Source organism: Mesoplodon bidens, assembly GCF_964165515.1.
Source record: "Mesoplodon bidens genome assembly, chromosome: 19".
NCBI lineage: Eukaryota > Metazoa > Chordata > Mammalia > Artiodactyla > Ziphiidae > Mesoplodon > Mesoplodon bidens.
This window is the reverse complement of record NC_138179.1, coordinates 46,360,735-46,378,488: the sequence shown is the minus strand read 5'-3', so window position 1 is coordinate 46,378,488 and position 17,754 is coordinate 46,360,735. Positions and strand designations below refer to the sequence as shown.

Genomic DNA, 17,754 nt, shown 5'->3' with positions numbered 1-17,754 from the left:
AGACATACCATGTTCATAGTATAGAAGATTCAACATAGAAAAGATACCAATTCTTCCCAAACTGATATACAAGTATAATGCAATTCCTATCAAAATTCCAGAAAGATTTTTTAAAAAACATCTTTATTGGAGTATGATTGCTTTACAATGGTGTATTAGTTTCTGCTGTATAACAAAGTGAATCAGCTATACATATACATATATCCCCATATCCCCTCCCTCTTGGGTCTCCCTCCCACCCTCCCTAACCCACCCCTCTAGGTGGTCACAAAGCACTGAGCTGATCTCCCTGTGCTATGCGGCTACTTCCCACTAGCTATCTATTTTACATTTGGTAGTGTATATATGTCCATGACACTCTCTTCGTCCGTCCCAGCTTACCCTTCCCAGTCCCCGTGTCCTCAAGTCCATTCTCTACGTCTGAGTCTTATTTCCGTCCTGCCCCTAGGTTCTTCAGAACCTTTTTTTTTTTTTGCCTATAGTTTGTTAAATGTTGATTCCTAGGTCTTTCCCCCAGGAAGTTGATTCTGTAGGTAGAGCCAGGGAATTTGAATTTTTAACACACGTGAGGTCATTCTGATGCTGAGCCATACCGGGAAACCAATGCTCCGCATCCTCTGTTTCACCCTCTCACTTTCCATACCTTTCTCAAGGCACTGCTCTCTGGCCCCTACCCTCAGGATAAGGTCAAAACTGTCAGTGTCAAGTTCCAGTGGCCAAGCCTAATAAACACTGACAAATCCTTCTCATTAGGTCTCCACATGACATCTGGCAACATTCTCCAGTGGAGCCCCTGACCCGGTCCCACTTCCAACTGCTTATGGAGTCTCTCAGCCCCAGAACCCGTCATCCATCCTGAATCTGCTCCTCCTTTTGAATCCCCCAGATCGGTTCGTTGACCACACTTCCACCCGGTCACACAATCTGGAACCTCAGAGTTCTCCTGACTTCCCCCGCTTCTCTTAATTCTAACCCTCTCCCATTCAATTAGATCCTGAGTTTTATAAGATTAGACCTACTAAACGTTTCTCAAAAATCTAGGTCCTCCTTTTCCTCTCCTTCACCAAAATGTGGCAGTCACCACTTCCCACTGGCTCGACGTCAGTCTCCTAACCAAGCTCCCCGTCTCGGACCTCTGCCCCTCAGACATGCACTCCACCCACTGCCCAAGGGCTGTCAAAGGCAAATCTGTTCTTGTCTTTCCTCCATGTAAAATCCTACAACGGCTCCCCTCTGCCGAATGAATACCTTCTATCTCTGTGGCTCAGGTCAGAGGTTCCCAAACTTTGTTGGTTCACAGCACCCTTAGTGTCTCGGTAATTTCTTCACAAGGCCCGAGGCCAAAATGGTTCCATTTATTAAGTGGTTAGGTCCAAATGACTTAAGTATTTAGGGCCTCGCAACGTAGAGGCCATGTGGAAAAAAATAATACTACACATAAACTGAAAGAGAAATGTTTATGTCATTCTTAACCATAATTACTCACTAGTGGGATGTGTGTACCTGTTGGGCGCTGCACATATCCCAAATCTTATCCTCCTGTTAGACACAGCCACGCTCATTACCATTCCATGTTGATTTTCATGTAGTATTTGAATTGTATCACAGCGACAGCCCAAAACTCAGCTGTGCAAAGACACATCCTTGAAAGGAAAGTAGCGCAATCTAATGTTGAAAGTACTAAGTACCTCAGGCGTGGTGTTGGACACTTGTGGAGTACTGCTGTATTTCTCTTAAAAGTTTAAAACTAGCTGCAGTGCCTCGAGAGCTCGCTGTGGCTCCCAGGGCCCCTCAGCACACAAAGGAACCACAGGCCTTAAGCATTCCAGGCTCTGTAAAACCTGGGCCCAATTCTTCTTCATCACATCTCTTCCCCAAACTCAGCCCATGCAGTCATGTCAGTCTCTGTGCTCACCATTACCTGCCCCAACTCCATCTATCTACCTCTGCTGGTCCTTCAAATGCCCCTTTCTCCAGGAAATCAGAAACTGAACGCCTACCGCACTTGGTATGTTCTTTTTTTCTTTTGGCTGCCACGCAGCTTGTGGGATCTCAGTTCCCTGACCAGGGATCAAACCTGGGCCTCCTGCAGTGGAAGTGTGGAGTCCTAACTACTGGACCACCAGGGAATTAATTCCCTTGGTAAGTTCTCATGATGCACTTACCACATTTCTCAGGTGACAGGCACTTAATTGCATGTGGCCTCTCTGGTTCTAAGAAATCTGGGGGCTGGATTGAATTTTAAGCACTTTGTAGGGCAGGGACTATCTATTTTGTTTCTTGTGAAATACATACGGGAAAGTGCCTGGGGCTTATGACAGTTCAATGAATAATCAGAGCTTGAATTGCCCGGGTCTTTGTTCCCCTCATACTTAGCAGGTAATGCTGTCTGCAGAATGAAAGGAAGTCGATAATTTAAGATATCCAATACTGCGTGTGGGACATAATCATTTTGATAAGTTTATCCTAACGAGAAGGACTTTTCCACACAGAAACCTACATGATAAAAGCTAAAAAGAACTGCCCAGGTGTAGCTCCGTTTGTTCACTCACATTTAAAAATTACTTAAATTTATGGGAAAAAAATGATATGGCATTTGCTTCAAAATGATGGGGGGGTAGGGGGACGTCATGTGTGGATCATCACTGAAGCTGGGTGGCTGGGTGCATGCGGCTTTCTTACTATTCTCTTTACTTTTGTGTGTGTTGAAGTTTTTCTAAAATGAAAAACAATTTTAAGAAGAGAACCATAAAAAAAAAAAAGAAGCTATTTAAGAAATACCCTTCCAGAGGGTTGAAAAGAAAGGCCTGTTCTTCCTGCCCGCCCTCAGCTGTAGTATATATCTTGAGAGCCTGATCCTACAATGTCACAGGGCTGGAAGAGAGAAGAGAAACCCAGGGGACGAGCAAGAAGGACCCTGTCAGCACTATTTCAGGCTTCCCTAAACACAGAAAAATGCCTCTGATGAAGTCAACCACAATTTAAATAATTGTCTCAAACCGCAGTTTGGGACCAACAGCCCCTCTCTGGAGGAGACTCTGGGCACACTTACTTTCATGTAGGAAGGAATAAGATCGCTTTGATTACAGAAGCTGCCAGAACAGCCTGCCCATTTGACTGGAGTTCAAGGGGCCCTACGAGATCATTCTCTTCCCTTCCCTAGATGAGCATCGATATTTCTGGAACACACTGTTTCTCCTGAGGAATCTAGATGGGCACTGGCTTCACTGCCCTGCTCCTCCTCACCTCTTCTTTCAAAGCACAACCGCCCAGCTGGCCCCAACACACCTGGCATTTAAAACCAGCTGCCTCTCTGACCGGGAGACCTCTCCAGGTACAAGTAAGATGTCGTGACACAGCTAGAAACTCTGCAAACCAGACCCTTCTAAGTGCACCTCCAGCAGCAACCAGAAATATTTTGGGTTGGCCCTCCTGAAAGGTATTTCAGGACCAAAAGATCACAAATGAAGTCCCAACGGCTTCTAAGCATCCCCGTACGCCAAATATTTGAGAGCCTCATTCCTTCTGTGAACAAAACGAGAAAGGTGGTTGCATGGTAGGGGGTGAGACCTTGGAGAAGAAAGCGGTGGAAACTTTGGGAGGTGGTGTGGTGGGCACTAAGGAGGGAGCAGCTGGAGGCTTCTGAGAAGAAGAGAAACGTGGTACAAGTCTCTGAAGGAAGGGGAGACAGGCAGGCACCAGGGGACACAGTGGATAAGACAGAGAAGAAGAAGGAATCACAAAGGGTAGTGAGGAAGGCAATGCCATAACCCCAGTAAGAAGGTCTGAGCCAGTGGGGGCAGGGGAGGGTGGGCAGGGAGGGTGGTGGGCAGGAACCAAACAGGAGGGGAAGAAAAATATCAACAGGACTTTGTCCTGATCAGAAAAATGAATTGCAGGAAAGGAATGAGTTAAAGAGGACGTGGAGATTTTAATCCGAGCTGATGGTGAAACCAGATCGGTTCGTCTGAAGGCAAAAACTGCCATTTCCTCAAGAAAATGCTTAAGGGCCGAATACTGTTTTCTTATAAAACTTATTGGTAGAAACAAGGTCACACACACACACACACACACACCCTTAACTCAAAACTTAAGTCTTCCCAATATGGTTCATGCACTCCAGTGAACCAATCAGGGAATCCTCATTTCCTCCCTCCAGAGGGAAGGAACTTTGGTTACCTGCGCCTTGAACTCCCCTTAAAGTTGTTAGGTCCAAGTTGTAAGGTGGCAAGTCTCAAATGTTCCTCGAAGTTCAGCTTTCTTGAGGACAGCATTTAAAAATAGACATCGGGCTTCCCTGGTGGCGCGGTGGTTGAGAATCTGCCTGCCAATGCAGGGGACACGGGTTCAAGCCCTGGTCTGGGAGGATCCCACATGCCGCAGAGCAACTGGGCCCGTGAGCCACAACTACTGAGCCTGCGCATCTGGAGCCTGTGCTCCGCAACAAGAGAGGCCGTGACAGTGAGAGGCCCGCGCGCTGCGATGAGGAGTGGCCCCCACTTGCCGCAACTGGAGAAAGCCCTCGCACAGAAACGAAGACCCAACACAGCCAAAAATAAAATAAATAAATAAATAAATTTATTAAAAAAAAAAAAAAAAAAAAAAAAAAAATAGACATCTAGCTCTCTGGGCTCGGACCTAGGTTATGGCGACATGGCTAAATGCACCAAGAAGGCCGGAATCGTGGGTAAATATGGGACCCCTTATGGTGCCTCCCTCAGGAAAATGGTGAAGAAAATTGAAATCAGCCAGCACGCCAAGTACACTTGTTCCTTCCGTGGCAAAACCAAGATGAAGAGACGAGCTGTGGGCATCTGGCACTGTGGCTCCTGCATGAAAACGGTAGCTGGCGGTGCCTGGACCTACAATACCACCTGCCATCACAGTAAGGTCTGTCATCAGAAGACTGAAGGAATTGAAGGACCAGTAGAAGCGCCACCATTTGAAATGTTGCTAGCCTATGATGCATGGGTTAATTTATGTAACAAAAATAAATAAAATAAAATAAAATGGACATCTAATCAGAAGCTCCTAAAATCCACAGTGAAATTCCAAATCTCATCAGAACTGGGGGAAGATGCTATGAGTTTTCTTGCAGGGTAATCTCTGTAAGTCACCAAATGTCATGTGTGACAAAGACGATCCTGTAGAAATACCAACATAATCTGAAAAACCACCCATACCAAAGGCTGTCAGACTCCATGGTCTTACTCATCCTCACCTCAGCAGAAGTAACTCAGACCTAAAAAAGCACACTGCATGCTATAACCAGCTGTGAAGGAGTTAAAACTATAACCAAGCGTGAAGGAGGATAAGACAATTTAATGCTTGGGACTATGCCCCAGTGCCTCTCAGGATGTCACTAACTTCACACAATTCATTCTTGAGCCATGGGAGTGCTCATCCAAAGATGAGCAAGAGGACAGTAACTAAGTCACAGCCAAAACTGGCCTTTTATTGTGTGCTTCAACATTCCCAACTGTATTCCGATACATTCCAAGCAATGCTGCAGAGAACACCCGCTGGAGCTGAAACCTATGCTACTGTGTGTGATGACTGCTGTTTATAAGCCCCTCCGTGCGGTGAGACGTATTATTCTGAAGCAAATCCCAGGTGTGTGGGGGTACAGAGAAACGAGACTGGGTACCAGCTGGTGCTTACTGAAGCTGAGTAATGGGTACAAGAGGCTTCATTATGTAATTATCTCTATGTTTGTATGTGTTTAGAATCTTTCATGATAAAATATAAAACACAAGAAAGAGAAAGAGAGAAAATACTTTTTCAAGAGACTCAAAAGCAGAAACAGGCCTCTCTCACAGCCCCTCTCAAAAACTTAATTTTCAGCCCTCTGAAACAATGGAGAACAAATAAACACCTTTTTTTGTGCTTAAGCAATGAGGGAGAAAGGTAGTGATGCATATCTTAAGCCTAGAAAATTCCTTAAGAGAAAACAGATTAGAACTACTAATGAAAAGTCATCCCTTTCACAACCTCCCCTTCTCATGTTGCCCTCACACCTCTGAGGGCAAATCTCGGACTCTTCAGTGGAACGTGTCCACTGCCTGAAGGACAGGACAGAAAACCAACTGTAGAAAGTCACAAAAAGCCATGTGCAACTCAAGATCAGAAACTGGAACTGGAAACTTCCATGACAGTACATCCTGAGGAGGCAAAGCCCAGCTTCACCTGTTTCTCCGGGTTCCCTGGGACCTGAGTCAGTGTTGGGTGTCTCAGAAGTCTACTAGAGCATCCCTTGCTGTCCAGAGACCCCACCCTCAAGGAATTAGAAGTCCAGTAGGAAGATAAATGTAAAACAAAATTCACAGCAAGCAGGAAGCGTCATAAGAGAGGCTTCAACGAAGTGCCTCCGGAGCTCGATGAGGGAGGCTCTCACCCTGCAGGAGTCCAGGAGGTAAGATGTGAAGGGGGTCTTAATGGATAAACAGGGGCCTGCCCAACACTGCAGGCTGCTGGCAGGGAAGGGACGTAAGCAAAGGCCCGATGTCTCCGAGACCTGGAGAGGATATCGTGGTGGCAACAAGCAGCTGAGGCTGGAGAGGGGTGAGAGCCCGACTGGGAAGGGCCTTGCACGTGTGCTAAGGAGCTTAGACTCCACCCCAGGGTCAGGGCTTCGCAAACTGTGGTGAAGGGTCAGCTGTTGAAAATTCCAACCCACCATGGATGAGGCTAACGCTCCCTTTTTGTACTTCTCGTGGACAAGGAACAGGGGTGGGAAGACCACACTTGGAGTAGCAGTGCTATAGACAACACCAAGCGCATTTCAGCAGGGGGTGCAGCACGGTCCAAGTAATCTTTCTAGAGGGTATGTCCAAGGGCTGCGTGCTGGGTGAATGGGAGCATAAGGCAGGCAGCAGGGATGGTGGTCAGGAAACTGTTACGTGGATCCAGGAAGTGGATGTCGAGAGCGGGGCCGAGACACTGAAAAGGGGGACAGGGAGAAGTAGTCAGATCTGGGAGCCCCTTCATGAGTCCAGGGGACAGGACGTGGTGACCAAGGAGCACAGTGTCACTCTTTTCTAGCCTGGGTGCACCATGACCATCAGCACAGGTAGGAATTATGAAAAGAGGCACATGGTTTTAGAAAGTCATGTGGGAAGATTTTCTTCAAGTTTCAAATAACTAATTTTGTTTTAATTCTTCCCTCATAAGAAATCTCCGGGACATCTCAGGAGTCTAGACCTGTCTGGCTGGGAGAGCAGCATATTTTTATAGTTAGTAAAGAATGGTTCTAAATTAGACCCAGTCTGGGACTTCCCTGGCCGTCCAGTGGTTAAGACTCCGCGTTTCCAATGCAGGGGTCGCGGGTTCGATCCCTGGTTGGGGAACTAAGATCCCACATGCCACGCGACGCAGCCAAAAAAAGTAAGTAAGTAAATAACTAACTAAATAAACTAGGCCCAGTCCTCCATACCTACTATTACTGGAAAGGAGACTGAAGGGAATGGGAGTGGGGTTGCTACAGAATAAGCTGCCATTTGATGAAGATTTGAGAGTCAAACTTAGCATTAACTAGTATTCCAAGGGGAGCGTAAGAAGCCCTAAACCAGCCGTGGCAATACCGAAGAAAGTCCTTTAACTCCACCAAGCCAAGGCAAGCTTTGTAAAATGAATCTAATACAAACCGTGACAGCAACATTCTCAGTTTGTATCTGGGCTGGGAGTGCAGCAATGAAACACACTCAGCCACGTTCACTGGTGACATTTCAGAGACAGACAGGGGTGCTGCTACAGTTACAAAATCACAGCTTAGAAAGATCACACCTAAGGTAAAATGCCAGGACTCAAATTAGTTTCTGAAAACAAATAAAACTCGTTTTGTGTACTAAGTGTAGTTTGCTGCTGTGGTGTGAGAAATCTCCATTTCTGGGAACAGTGACACATGTTTGGTTGAGGAACAAAAGCACCTGCCAAAACCACTCTGTAGAAAGAAAAAAAAAAACACTCCCAGTCTGTTGGCCCCTGAAAAAAGTAAACAGTTAGGAAACCATGAAGTGGAATAACAGGTATATATTCTACAGAACTCCAGTTTGATGACTTAAAGGGGTCTGTTTGCATCAGCAAGTTTCTTCCATTTGAGTTTGACTCTCCCACTGCCACTCAGGGCCAAGCCCACGTCCTCCCTTGCCTGGACCAGTGCAGTAGCCTCCACCTGGCCCTGTCAGTTCAGCCTCAACACAGCATCTGCTGATCCTGTAAAGTAGAGGCCAGGTGTCTTAGCCCAGGCTGCCATAACAAAATACCATGGCCTGGGTGGCTTCAACAACAGACATTTATTTCTCACAGTTCTGGAGGCTACAAGTCCAAGATCAGGGTGTCAGCATGGCTGAGTTATGGTGAGAGCCCTCTTCCTGGCGTGCAGACAGCTGTCTTCTCACTGTGTCCTCATGTGGTGGAGGGAGAGTGAGCTCTGGTCTCTTCTTCTTCTTATAAGGGCACTGATCTCATTATGGGGGCACCACCCTCATGATCTCATCTAAACTCAATCACCTCCCAAAGGCTCCACCTCCAAATACCATCACATTGAGGGGGGTTAAGGCTTCAACATATGAATGTGGAGAGGACACAAACATTCAGTCCATAACACCAGGGTATATCACTCTTCTGCTCAGATTCCTCCAATGGCTTTGAAAAAAACAACATCCTTAACACCAGCCACAGGCCCTATACCTGTGGTCTCCTTGGAGAGGGCACTGCTCGACAGGCAGTGCTCAGGAAATCTGTGAGGGCATTTCTTGGTGGTCCCAGAGACTGGGCCCTCCTGGTGGGGGGCCAGGAATCCTAGGTAGCCCTGCAGAGCTGAAAAGTGCCCCATATCTGCAGGCTGTTCTTATGTCCTGCCAGACACTCACATGGGCCAAAAACCTTTAACAATTATCTGGGTGTACAACCTACACTGCTTTATATAGGAGCACAAAAGCACTTTTTGCACAAGTTTACACAATGAATCTTCTCAAAATGTGACTACTGTATAAATCAAGTAGGGATGTACTTCTTTTGTTTGGAATATTATGAGAATTGTTCCCCATCTTGGAAATCCGGCCACCATCCTAGTCTGCATTTTTCTTAGTCGGTGTTAACGGGTACAGCATTCAATCACAGGTGGAGTGTCGGTATGTATCAGTATGTGTCTGAGCCTTTACATGTTAAATTACATACATGTAATTAAAAACTACTTTCTTATTATTTCAGATTACCAGTTGGGTAACATATTTCTTTTTAAAACTGTGTGCATATGTAGGTTACTGTCTATAAATTGTGTTCCAGGCAGTGGTGGGGACAATAAATATTCTGAGGGGACAGGAAGGCCAGGGGAGGGACAAATTAGGAGTATGGGATTAATAGATACAAACTACTATACATAAAATAGATAAGCAACAAGGATATACTGTATAGCACAGGGAATTATACCCAGTATCTTATAATAACCTATAGTGGAATATAATCTGCAAAAAAAACTGAATCACTATGTTGTACACCTGAAACTAACACAACACTGTAAATCAACTGTACTTCATACACACACAAACACACACACACATACACACACACATTCAGTAAGGGAGCACTGCATCCCTAACATGACTGGCCTCCCAGTTCCTCTCTTACTTCTCTCCTTCCTCCCCTCACTGTACTCCAGCCACTCCTACTTCTCTGCCCTTCTTCTCCCTGCCAAGCACATCCACCTTTGCCCCCCGCAACCCATGCCTTCTGCCTAAAGACTCCCCTGCCCCCTAGGGTTCTTGCTCAATGGCACCTTCTCAGTGGGGGTCCCAGTTTTAAATTGCATCCCTGCCCACCCCACCTCAGCCCAGCTACCTGGCACTCAATGTTCCACTTCCCTGCTTTCCTTTTCTCCACAGCTCTTATCACCACTATGTACTTCTGTTTTTAAACATCTTTATTGGAGTATAATTGCTTTACAATGGTGTGTTAGCTTCTGCTGTATAACAAAGTGAATCAGCTATACATATACATGTACCCCCATATCCCCTCCCTCTTGCTTGCATCTCCCTCCCATCCTCCCTATCCCACCCCTCTAGGTGGTCACAAAGCACTGAGCTGATCTCTCTGTGCTATGCGGCTGCTTCCCACTAGCTATCTATTTGACATTTGGTAGTGTATGTATGTCCATGACACTCTCTTCGTCTGTCCCAGCTTACCCTTCCCAGTCCCAGTGTCCTCAAGTCCATTCTCTATGTCTGCGTCTTTATTCCTCTCCTGCCCCTAGGTTCTTCAGAACCTTTTTTTAAAGATTCCATATATATGTGTTAGCATACAGTGTTTGTTTTTCTCTTTCTGACTTACTTCACTCTGTGTGACAGACTCTAGGTCCATCCACCTCACTACAAATAACTCGATTTCGTTTCTTTTTACAGCTGAGTAATATTCCATTGTTTATATGTGCCACAACTTCTTTATCCATTCATCTGTCCATGGACACTTAGGTTGCTTCCATGTCCTGGCTATTGTAAATAGTGCTGCAATGAACATTGTGGTACATGACTTTTTGAATTATGATTTTCTCGGGGTATATGCCCAGTAGTGGGATTGCTGGGTTGTATGGTAGTTCTATTTTTAGTTTTTTAAGGAAACTCCATAATGTTCTCCATAGTGGCTGTAACAATTTACATTCCCACCAACAGTGCAAGAGGGTTCCCTTTTCTCCACACCCTCTCCAGCATTTATTGTTTCTAGATTTTTTTGATGATGGCCATTCTGACTGGTGTGAGGTGATGCCTCATTGTAGTTTTGATTTGCATTTCTCTAATGATTAGTGATGTTGAGCATCCTTTCATGTGTTTGTTGGCAATCTGTATATCTTCTTTGGAGAAATGTCTATTTAGGTTTTCTGCCCATTTTTGGATTGGGTCGTTTGTTTTCTTGATATTGAGCTGCATGAGCTGCTTGTATATTTTGGAGATTAATCCTTTGTCAGTTACCACTATGTACTTTATCTCTGTATCTGTTCGCCCCATAAAATGAAGGCTCTATGAGGGCAAGTATTTTGCTATATCCTCAGGGTCTAGAACAGTATCTGGATACCTTTATAATCTACTTACGTATTAATGGTTTAGAAATACCAATTTTGAAATCTTCAGTTATAATTGCAAGATTAAAATTAAATTGAAAACTCAGGGTCTCTATATATGTTACCATCTTTAATCTTTGTATAGAAATAGAGACAGAGAGGCTACCCGGGGCTGAATTTAGCTAAAATAAGTCAATTTATTCTCAGAAAAACAATGAGACTTAGAACATACTGAAATTTCACTGAATTGAGTTTCGTTACTTGAAATTACTAGGCCTTCATCGGCTTTCTCTAATTCTGCCTTTAAGTGTCTTTTATCTCCTCCTTGCTCTGCCTACATAACCAGTTGCTGGATTCTCCTGATTCTATTGCTGGCGCGCCTCTCATCCTCCCCACCTCTTCCCTTCCCGCTGCCCCTCTTTCTCAGGCCTGTCTCACGTCTCTAGTCACCCCATGCACTGCTGCTGGATTAATCTGGAAGCAGAGCATCTGCTGAGTCACTCACCTGCTCAGCCGCCTCAATGGCTCCCAACTTCCTGTTCACTCAAGTACAAATGGCTCAGAGCTACCACAGGGCTCAATATCCCCCCTGCCTCCCTCCCTCCACCTCCATCCCTAAGCTCCTCCCAAACCGGACCAGTGCCCACACCCCAGACCTGGTGCCTCCTTTGCTCCTTTCCAGGCCTCACTCCCGACTGAAAGTCAATGTATCCTCCAAGGCTCAGCTCCAACGCATGGAGCCTTTCCTGCCCCCGCAGCTGGACACGGGCTCACGGCAGTTCCTAGCACTCTCTTTGGCGGTTGCTCAAGGCTGCTCCCGGTTGAAGTTCTATGTACTTGTCATTTCTCCCTCCCGACTGTGGGCTCCCTGAGGACAGGGGCTGTCTTTTTCTTTTTTGTGCCCCATACAGTATCTTTCATAGACTAAGTTCTCTAAACATGTGTTAAATTTAAAAGGAGGCAAATTCTTCAAGCTCTAAGTTACAGGACAGAACAGATGGATTTAAAAACATTTTTTTTTTATTTATTTGGTTGCATTGGGTCTTAGCTGAGGCAGGAGGGCTCCTTAGTTGCGGCAGGCGAACTCTTAGTTGCGGCATGCGTGTGGGATCTAGTTCCCAGACCAGGGATCGAACCCGGGCTCCCTGCATTGGGAGCGAGGAGTCTTAACCACTGCGCCACCAGGGAAGTCCCCAAATTGATTCTTATGTTTGGCTAAGTAACAAACGAGGCAAGACCCGGTTTTGTTGGATAGAGTCGAGGCTACTTGCAGAAATTAAGACTTGGAGATCAATTTAAAACAATACATGTAGGGAAAAGCAAAGCAGAAGAATGAAGTGGCTTGGGGGCAAAAATGCCCTGCCTGGGAATACTGAAACTGAGGGAACAGCCCTAACATTTAACAGTGAAAATGTTTATCTCAATCTTTTTGTGACTTGTTGATTTTCATCTGTGGACAACATCAGAAATTCTGAAATATAAAGAACTCTGTATAAACATGAGGAGAAAGAGCACAGATAATACTCTGGGAGACTGTAAGGCACTGCCGAAACTGGGCTCTCCCATCTTCTCGTGGCCCCACACTCCTGAGAGACCTGGTCCTTTCCGTCACTTAAAGTCCTGGCTGATCCCAGCAGGCCCAGCAGGTGAGGCAGGTGAGGCAGGGCAGTCTGTGGTACCCCAGCTGCCAGCATCTACGGATGGTAACTAGGTTTGCTGCTGGATTGACAAGATGATGTGTGACCTTCTGATATACGCCAATATTTTTCCATGTAAAATACTGTTTTGGACCATTTTATTAATGAAGGGAAAACACTTGTTGTGCTCATGAGAATAATGAGTCACAGATTAGTGACGAAGGGAACATACCGGTCAGACCTGAATTTAGGGACAAAGGAGAATTATGACAGGACTGAATAACAGAGATGACTCTGAAGCCCCCAATCCTGGGATTTGCCTGGCTTTTATCCGGGAAGATTACTTTGGGAATTGAATACAATTTCCCAGCTGCTGGGACTCCACGCTGCCAAACCATCACCAGGAAGACAAGATGATAAAATGGAAGCATGGTAGATCAAATGAGAGACAAGCTTAGTCTCCTACTTCCCTTGATGTAAAGAGCCAATGAAGTGACTAACTTGGATGAATGTCAAACCTTACAGCCCTCAGTTATTTCAGCCTCTATAAAAACAAATCAGTAATTTGAGGTTAGAGAAGATACCTTCTTGTAATTATGATGACAAGATTCTAATCATTAGAACTCAAAAAAAAATTTAAAGCAGCATGTCTTCCTAAAGACCAACCAGCCAGAACTATTAATAGAAAAGCCTAGAGCCATTTAGACATGAAATCCAGACAGAAGCAAAATAATAATAATAATAATAATGATAAAGATATAGCTTGTCTCACCTGATACACTTAGCAGATAATCGCAACTCAAGCTGTAAACATACCCTTTGAGTGCAACCGCTCGCTCTCTTCTCCTTGACTCCATTATCCCTTTTAATTTTATTAAATCATGTATAACTGTTTTTCTCTTTTTCTGGAATGTTTCCTTGGAAGCAGCTGAGTAAATGTCCATGTTACCCAAACACTAAATCTAAATTACCTTCTTTCAAAGTCCATTTGATTGAGCCTGTCCTCTTGCTGACGGCATGCAAACTTCCATCCAGGGTTGATACAAACAGCAAGGTTTCAGGAAGTGTCACAGTGCTGGGACTTCCAAAAATCTGCAATGAGAGGTAGAAGAATCTACGTGGTCAATATGAGTCTTCACCTTGGGCATGTACAACCACAGACAGGCCCCTCCCTTACCCCAAAAGTTATCCTTCTAAAATCCACCACCTTACAGATGAAGAAAACGAGGCTGACGAGCCTAAGTTCCCATCAAGGTTTGCTGCTGAACTGACAAGACGGACAACATCTTGGACAACAGCTGGGTCAGGACTAGAACCAGGTTGCCTTATTCTATCTGAGCAACAATCCTTCCTGCACACGGGCTTATGACCTAACATGTCAGGGATGGGGATTCTGAAATAATCCAAGGCCAGCCTCCACTGAAACAGAGAAAGTATGCTCAGCTTTCTAACTGACTTCTTTCTCTTGGTTATATTTTACCTTCTAAAACCTGGTTATCTTGCAAGACTCCATGATAAAGAAGAATGCCAACACACCCACACGCACTTACGAAATTTTAAAAGGCAGGGAATTTGGGGGAAATATTTAAAGCAAAATAGGAAAAACAGTTCTCATAAACTTATAAAGAGTTTATATAATAATAAAACACCAAGATTTTGAGAGAGACATGTTATTGAAGAAAATGTATAAAAAACATAATCCAAATTATTCTTTACTTATAATCAAAATATAATTTAAATCAAAATGTAGTTCTTATGCTTAATGAATTAAAAAACACATTTTACAGAAAATAGCCAAAGGTAGTGAAATTCACTTTCTCATCCATTGTTGATTGGCAATGAAAATTATAAGTTAGCGCAATCTTCCTGGAAAGCATAAAAGTATTCATATTTCTGATCCTGTAGTTCCACTTCTACATCCTAAAGAAATAACTCTTGATATGGAAAAAGCTCTTTGCACAACAATACTCATTACAGCCCATTTACAAACACAAAAAACAGGAAAGACCTCAATTTTTTTTTAAGACCTAAACTTCTAAATGGTTGAAACAAATTATGACAAAGTCAATGGAATATTATGTAATTATTAAAATAGCACTTGAAAGAATCCACAGTATAGTAAAATGCTTGCATACGTTATCATGTGAAAAATATAGAATCCAAAATTTAATGTGCACTGTGGTTATAATTATACTGGACACATTCTTTTTTTTATTTTTATTTTTGGCCTGCCCGTCCTCTAGCTTTGCTAGGAACAGTACACTCATCCACATGGTTTCCACGGGAGCAGCTGTGTGTGTGTGTGCGTGTACACACATATGAGCAGGTGATAGCTGGTATGGTTTCCTAGGACAACACCCTTTTGAGGTCTGGGCCCACTCTGCAATGCCACCTTGTAATGAGATTTTCTCTTTCTTTGTCACTATACTGTCCCACCAATCAGCTGGTTCCTGTAGGTCTTGAATTAAAAATAGGTCAATGTGGGGCTTCCCTGGTGGTGCAGTGGTTGAGAGTCCACTTGCCGATGCAAGGGACACGGGTTTGTGCCCCAGTCCAGGAAGATCCCACATGCCGCGGAGCGGCTGGGCCCGTGAGCCATGGCCGCTGAGCCTGCGCGTCCGGAGCCTGTGCTCCGCAACGGGAGAGGCCACAACAGTGAGAGGCCCACGTATCACAAAAAAAAAAAAAAAAAAAGGTCAGTGCAACTTGCTTACACTGCGACAGTTTGAATTTTGGTACAAATGCTATTTTTTTTTTTACGACTTTATTGGAGTATAATTGCTTCACAATGGTGTATTAGTTTCTGCTTTATAACAAAGTGAATCAGTTATACATATACATCTGTTCCCATATCCCTTCCTTCTTTTGTCTCCCTCCCTCCCACTCTCCCTATCCCACCCCTCCAGGTGGTCACAAAGCACCGAGCTGATCTCCCTGTGCTATGCGGCTGCTTCCCACTAGCTATCTACCTTACGTTTGGTAGTGTATATATGTCCATGCCTCTCTCTCCCTTTGTCACAGCTTACCCTTCCCCCTCCCCATATCCTCAAGTCCATTCTCAAGTAGGTCTGTGTCTTTATTCCTGTTTTACCCCTAGGTTCTTCATGACATTTGTCTTTTTCTTAAATTCCATATATATGTGTCAGCATACGGTATTTGTCTTTCTCTTTCTGACTTACTTCACTCTGTATGATAGACTCTAGGTCTATCCACCTCATTACAAATAGCTCAATTTCGTTTCTTTTTATGGCTGAGTACAAATGCTATTTTTAAAATATAGGAGTATGGCTGGCTTTTAGCATGGAACATAGAGACTGGAGGGTTACTTGTGCATGGAAGCCTGATCCCAAAATACCTGGTCACTCTTGGTAAAAGCCAGGATGACACTAGTTAATCCTTCAAAAGGGAAAGTTCAATTAACGGCTCTCTCCAGGGCAGCCTGAGGTGGGAGAACAAACACTCCAGTCCTTGCATTCCTTTTCCAAGGCGGAAACCCCCTGACAAAAGGGCGAAGCAGCTGCCAGAACTTCCTCTCACCTCTTGCATGTGTCTGGCCTAGAGGGGAAGAAGTCCAGCCCTCCACTTTGCCCAGGGCCAGGGCTCCGCACCTGGAAGGAGGGAAACAACAGCAAGCCTTACCCCTACCCGCTGGGTCTACTCTCCATGGAAAGCCTTAAGGATGAAGAAGAAGAGTCTGCTTTTAACGCCACCTTTGCAACGAGGAAATCAGTCTCAGTACAACCTGGCTAGGAAAACGGAAGCCCCAAGGGTAGCATCTGCCCTAGGCAGAATCCAAAGGTCTTGTACACCAACTATTTCGGGGGGGTTAAAATTATTTTAGTTCACAGGGGAACTAAAACTAAAATTATTTTAGTTCACCAGAGGAACACACATCACCCGGAGCACCTGGCCTGGAGAACAGTGACCCTGTGACGACCGCTGAGGACTGGAGACAAATGGGACTTGGAGGGGTGGGCAGGCTGCCTCTCACTGAGAAAGGGGAATGGGTCTGCAGCTTGATGTGGGGTGCCGCACGAAGTTAGGTGGGGGCCGTGGAAGACTGAAAAAATGAAAAGCGAAGATGTATGCATATCTGGGTGCCAACAGGTGGAAATCCCCTCCATCTGTCACATAGTTACCCTAGGAACAACCATTTTTAAGGTCTTGGGAATCACACCAGAATTGGGTTGAACAATCTGGGTGGCTGAAGTACTAAGCAATTAAACTTGGGAGATTTCTGTGGATATGTTTTCCGCCATGTGGAAAAAGCTGGATGAGAGGGAGGAAGGGAGGAAGGAAGGGAAAGAAAGAAAGAAAGGAAAGAAAGAAAGGGGGGAGGGAGGGAAGAAAGAAAGAAAGGAAGGAAGGAAAAAAGAGAGAGAGAGAGAGAGGAGGGAGGGAGGGAGGGAGGGAGGAAGGAAGGAAGAGGCCTGAGAAGAAACATGGCTGAAAGGCTGGGAGAGGGGCCCTGGCCTCCACTGCTCCTCAGGCCTGGCCAAGCTCCTGTCCTTGGGCCCATGGACACCTAATCCTTGCAATCAATTCCCCTCTTAAACTCATTGGAACTAGGTTTCTGTCCCTTGAGACTGAAACAGTCCTAAATACACACACACACACAGCTATTTTTTACTATATCTATAGAAAAAAAAAAGATGAAGAAAATATTGTAAAATTAAAGCCATAGTTTTTCTCCTCTATTTTCTAAATTTTCTATAATATGATCATGTAATATGCAATGAAGTTTTCATAAAATATAAAGGAGATGGACAAGTTAGCAGGTGGAAGACAAGCTGGGATTTAAAGGAGCTTCAGTGAGCCCCTAAGTTCCAGAAGCACTTTCCACCTCAGGATATTAGACAACCTGATCACCTGTGATCATTGCTATCCACCAAACATGGGACAAAAGTTTAGAAACACAGAGGTCTCCCAGTCAGAGAGTGTGTGTCCAGAATAGAAAAGTTTTGCTGTTATTAAAGCCTACAGTACAACTATAATTAACCAAATGCCTCCAATACATCCTGTCACAGTACTGATATTAAAAGGGGCCAATAGTTACTAAAACATATC

At 44.7% G+C, this 17,754-nt stretch overlaps 1 protein-coding gene and 1 pseudogene across 5 annotated transcripts in view; one reads left to right on the top strand and one right to left on the bottom strand.

Annotated features, from left to right (window-relative positions):
- ERN1 (endoplasmic reticulum to nucleus signaling 1) overlaps positions 1 to 17,754 on the bottom strand; it is an 85,619-nt gene that overhangs the window by 42,885 nt on the left and 24,980 nt on the right. For 3 of the 4 annotated variants that reach the window (XM_081219741.1, XM_081219743.1, XM_081219742.1), the window contains exon 2: positions 13,659 to 13,779. In XM_081219741.1, the coding sequence (XP_081075867.1) occupies positions 13,659 to 13,779 (121 nt within the window). Of the gene's footprint in view, positions 1 to 4,179; positions 4,325 to 13,658; positions 13,780 to 17,754 lie in introns of those variants that run through there. The other variant, XM_081219744.1, reaches the window with a different exon arrangement.
- Positions 4,361 to 4,997, top strand: LOC308607622 (large ribosomal subunit protein eL43-like; annotated as a pseudogene). The gene has a single exon. The product of its transcript is annotated as a large ribosomal subunit protein eL43-like (transcript).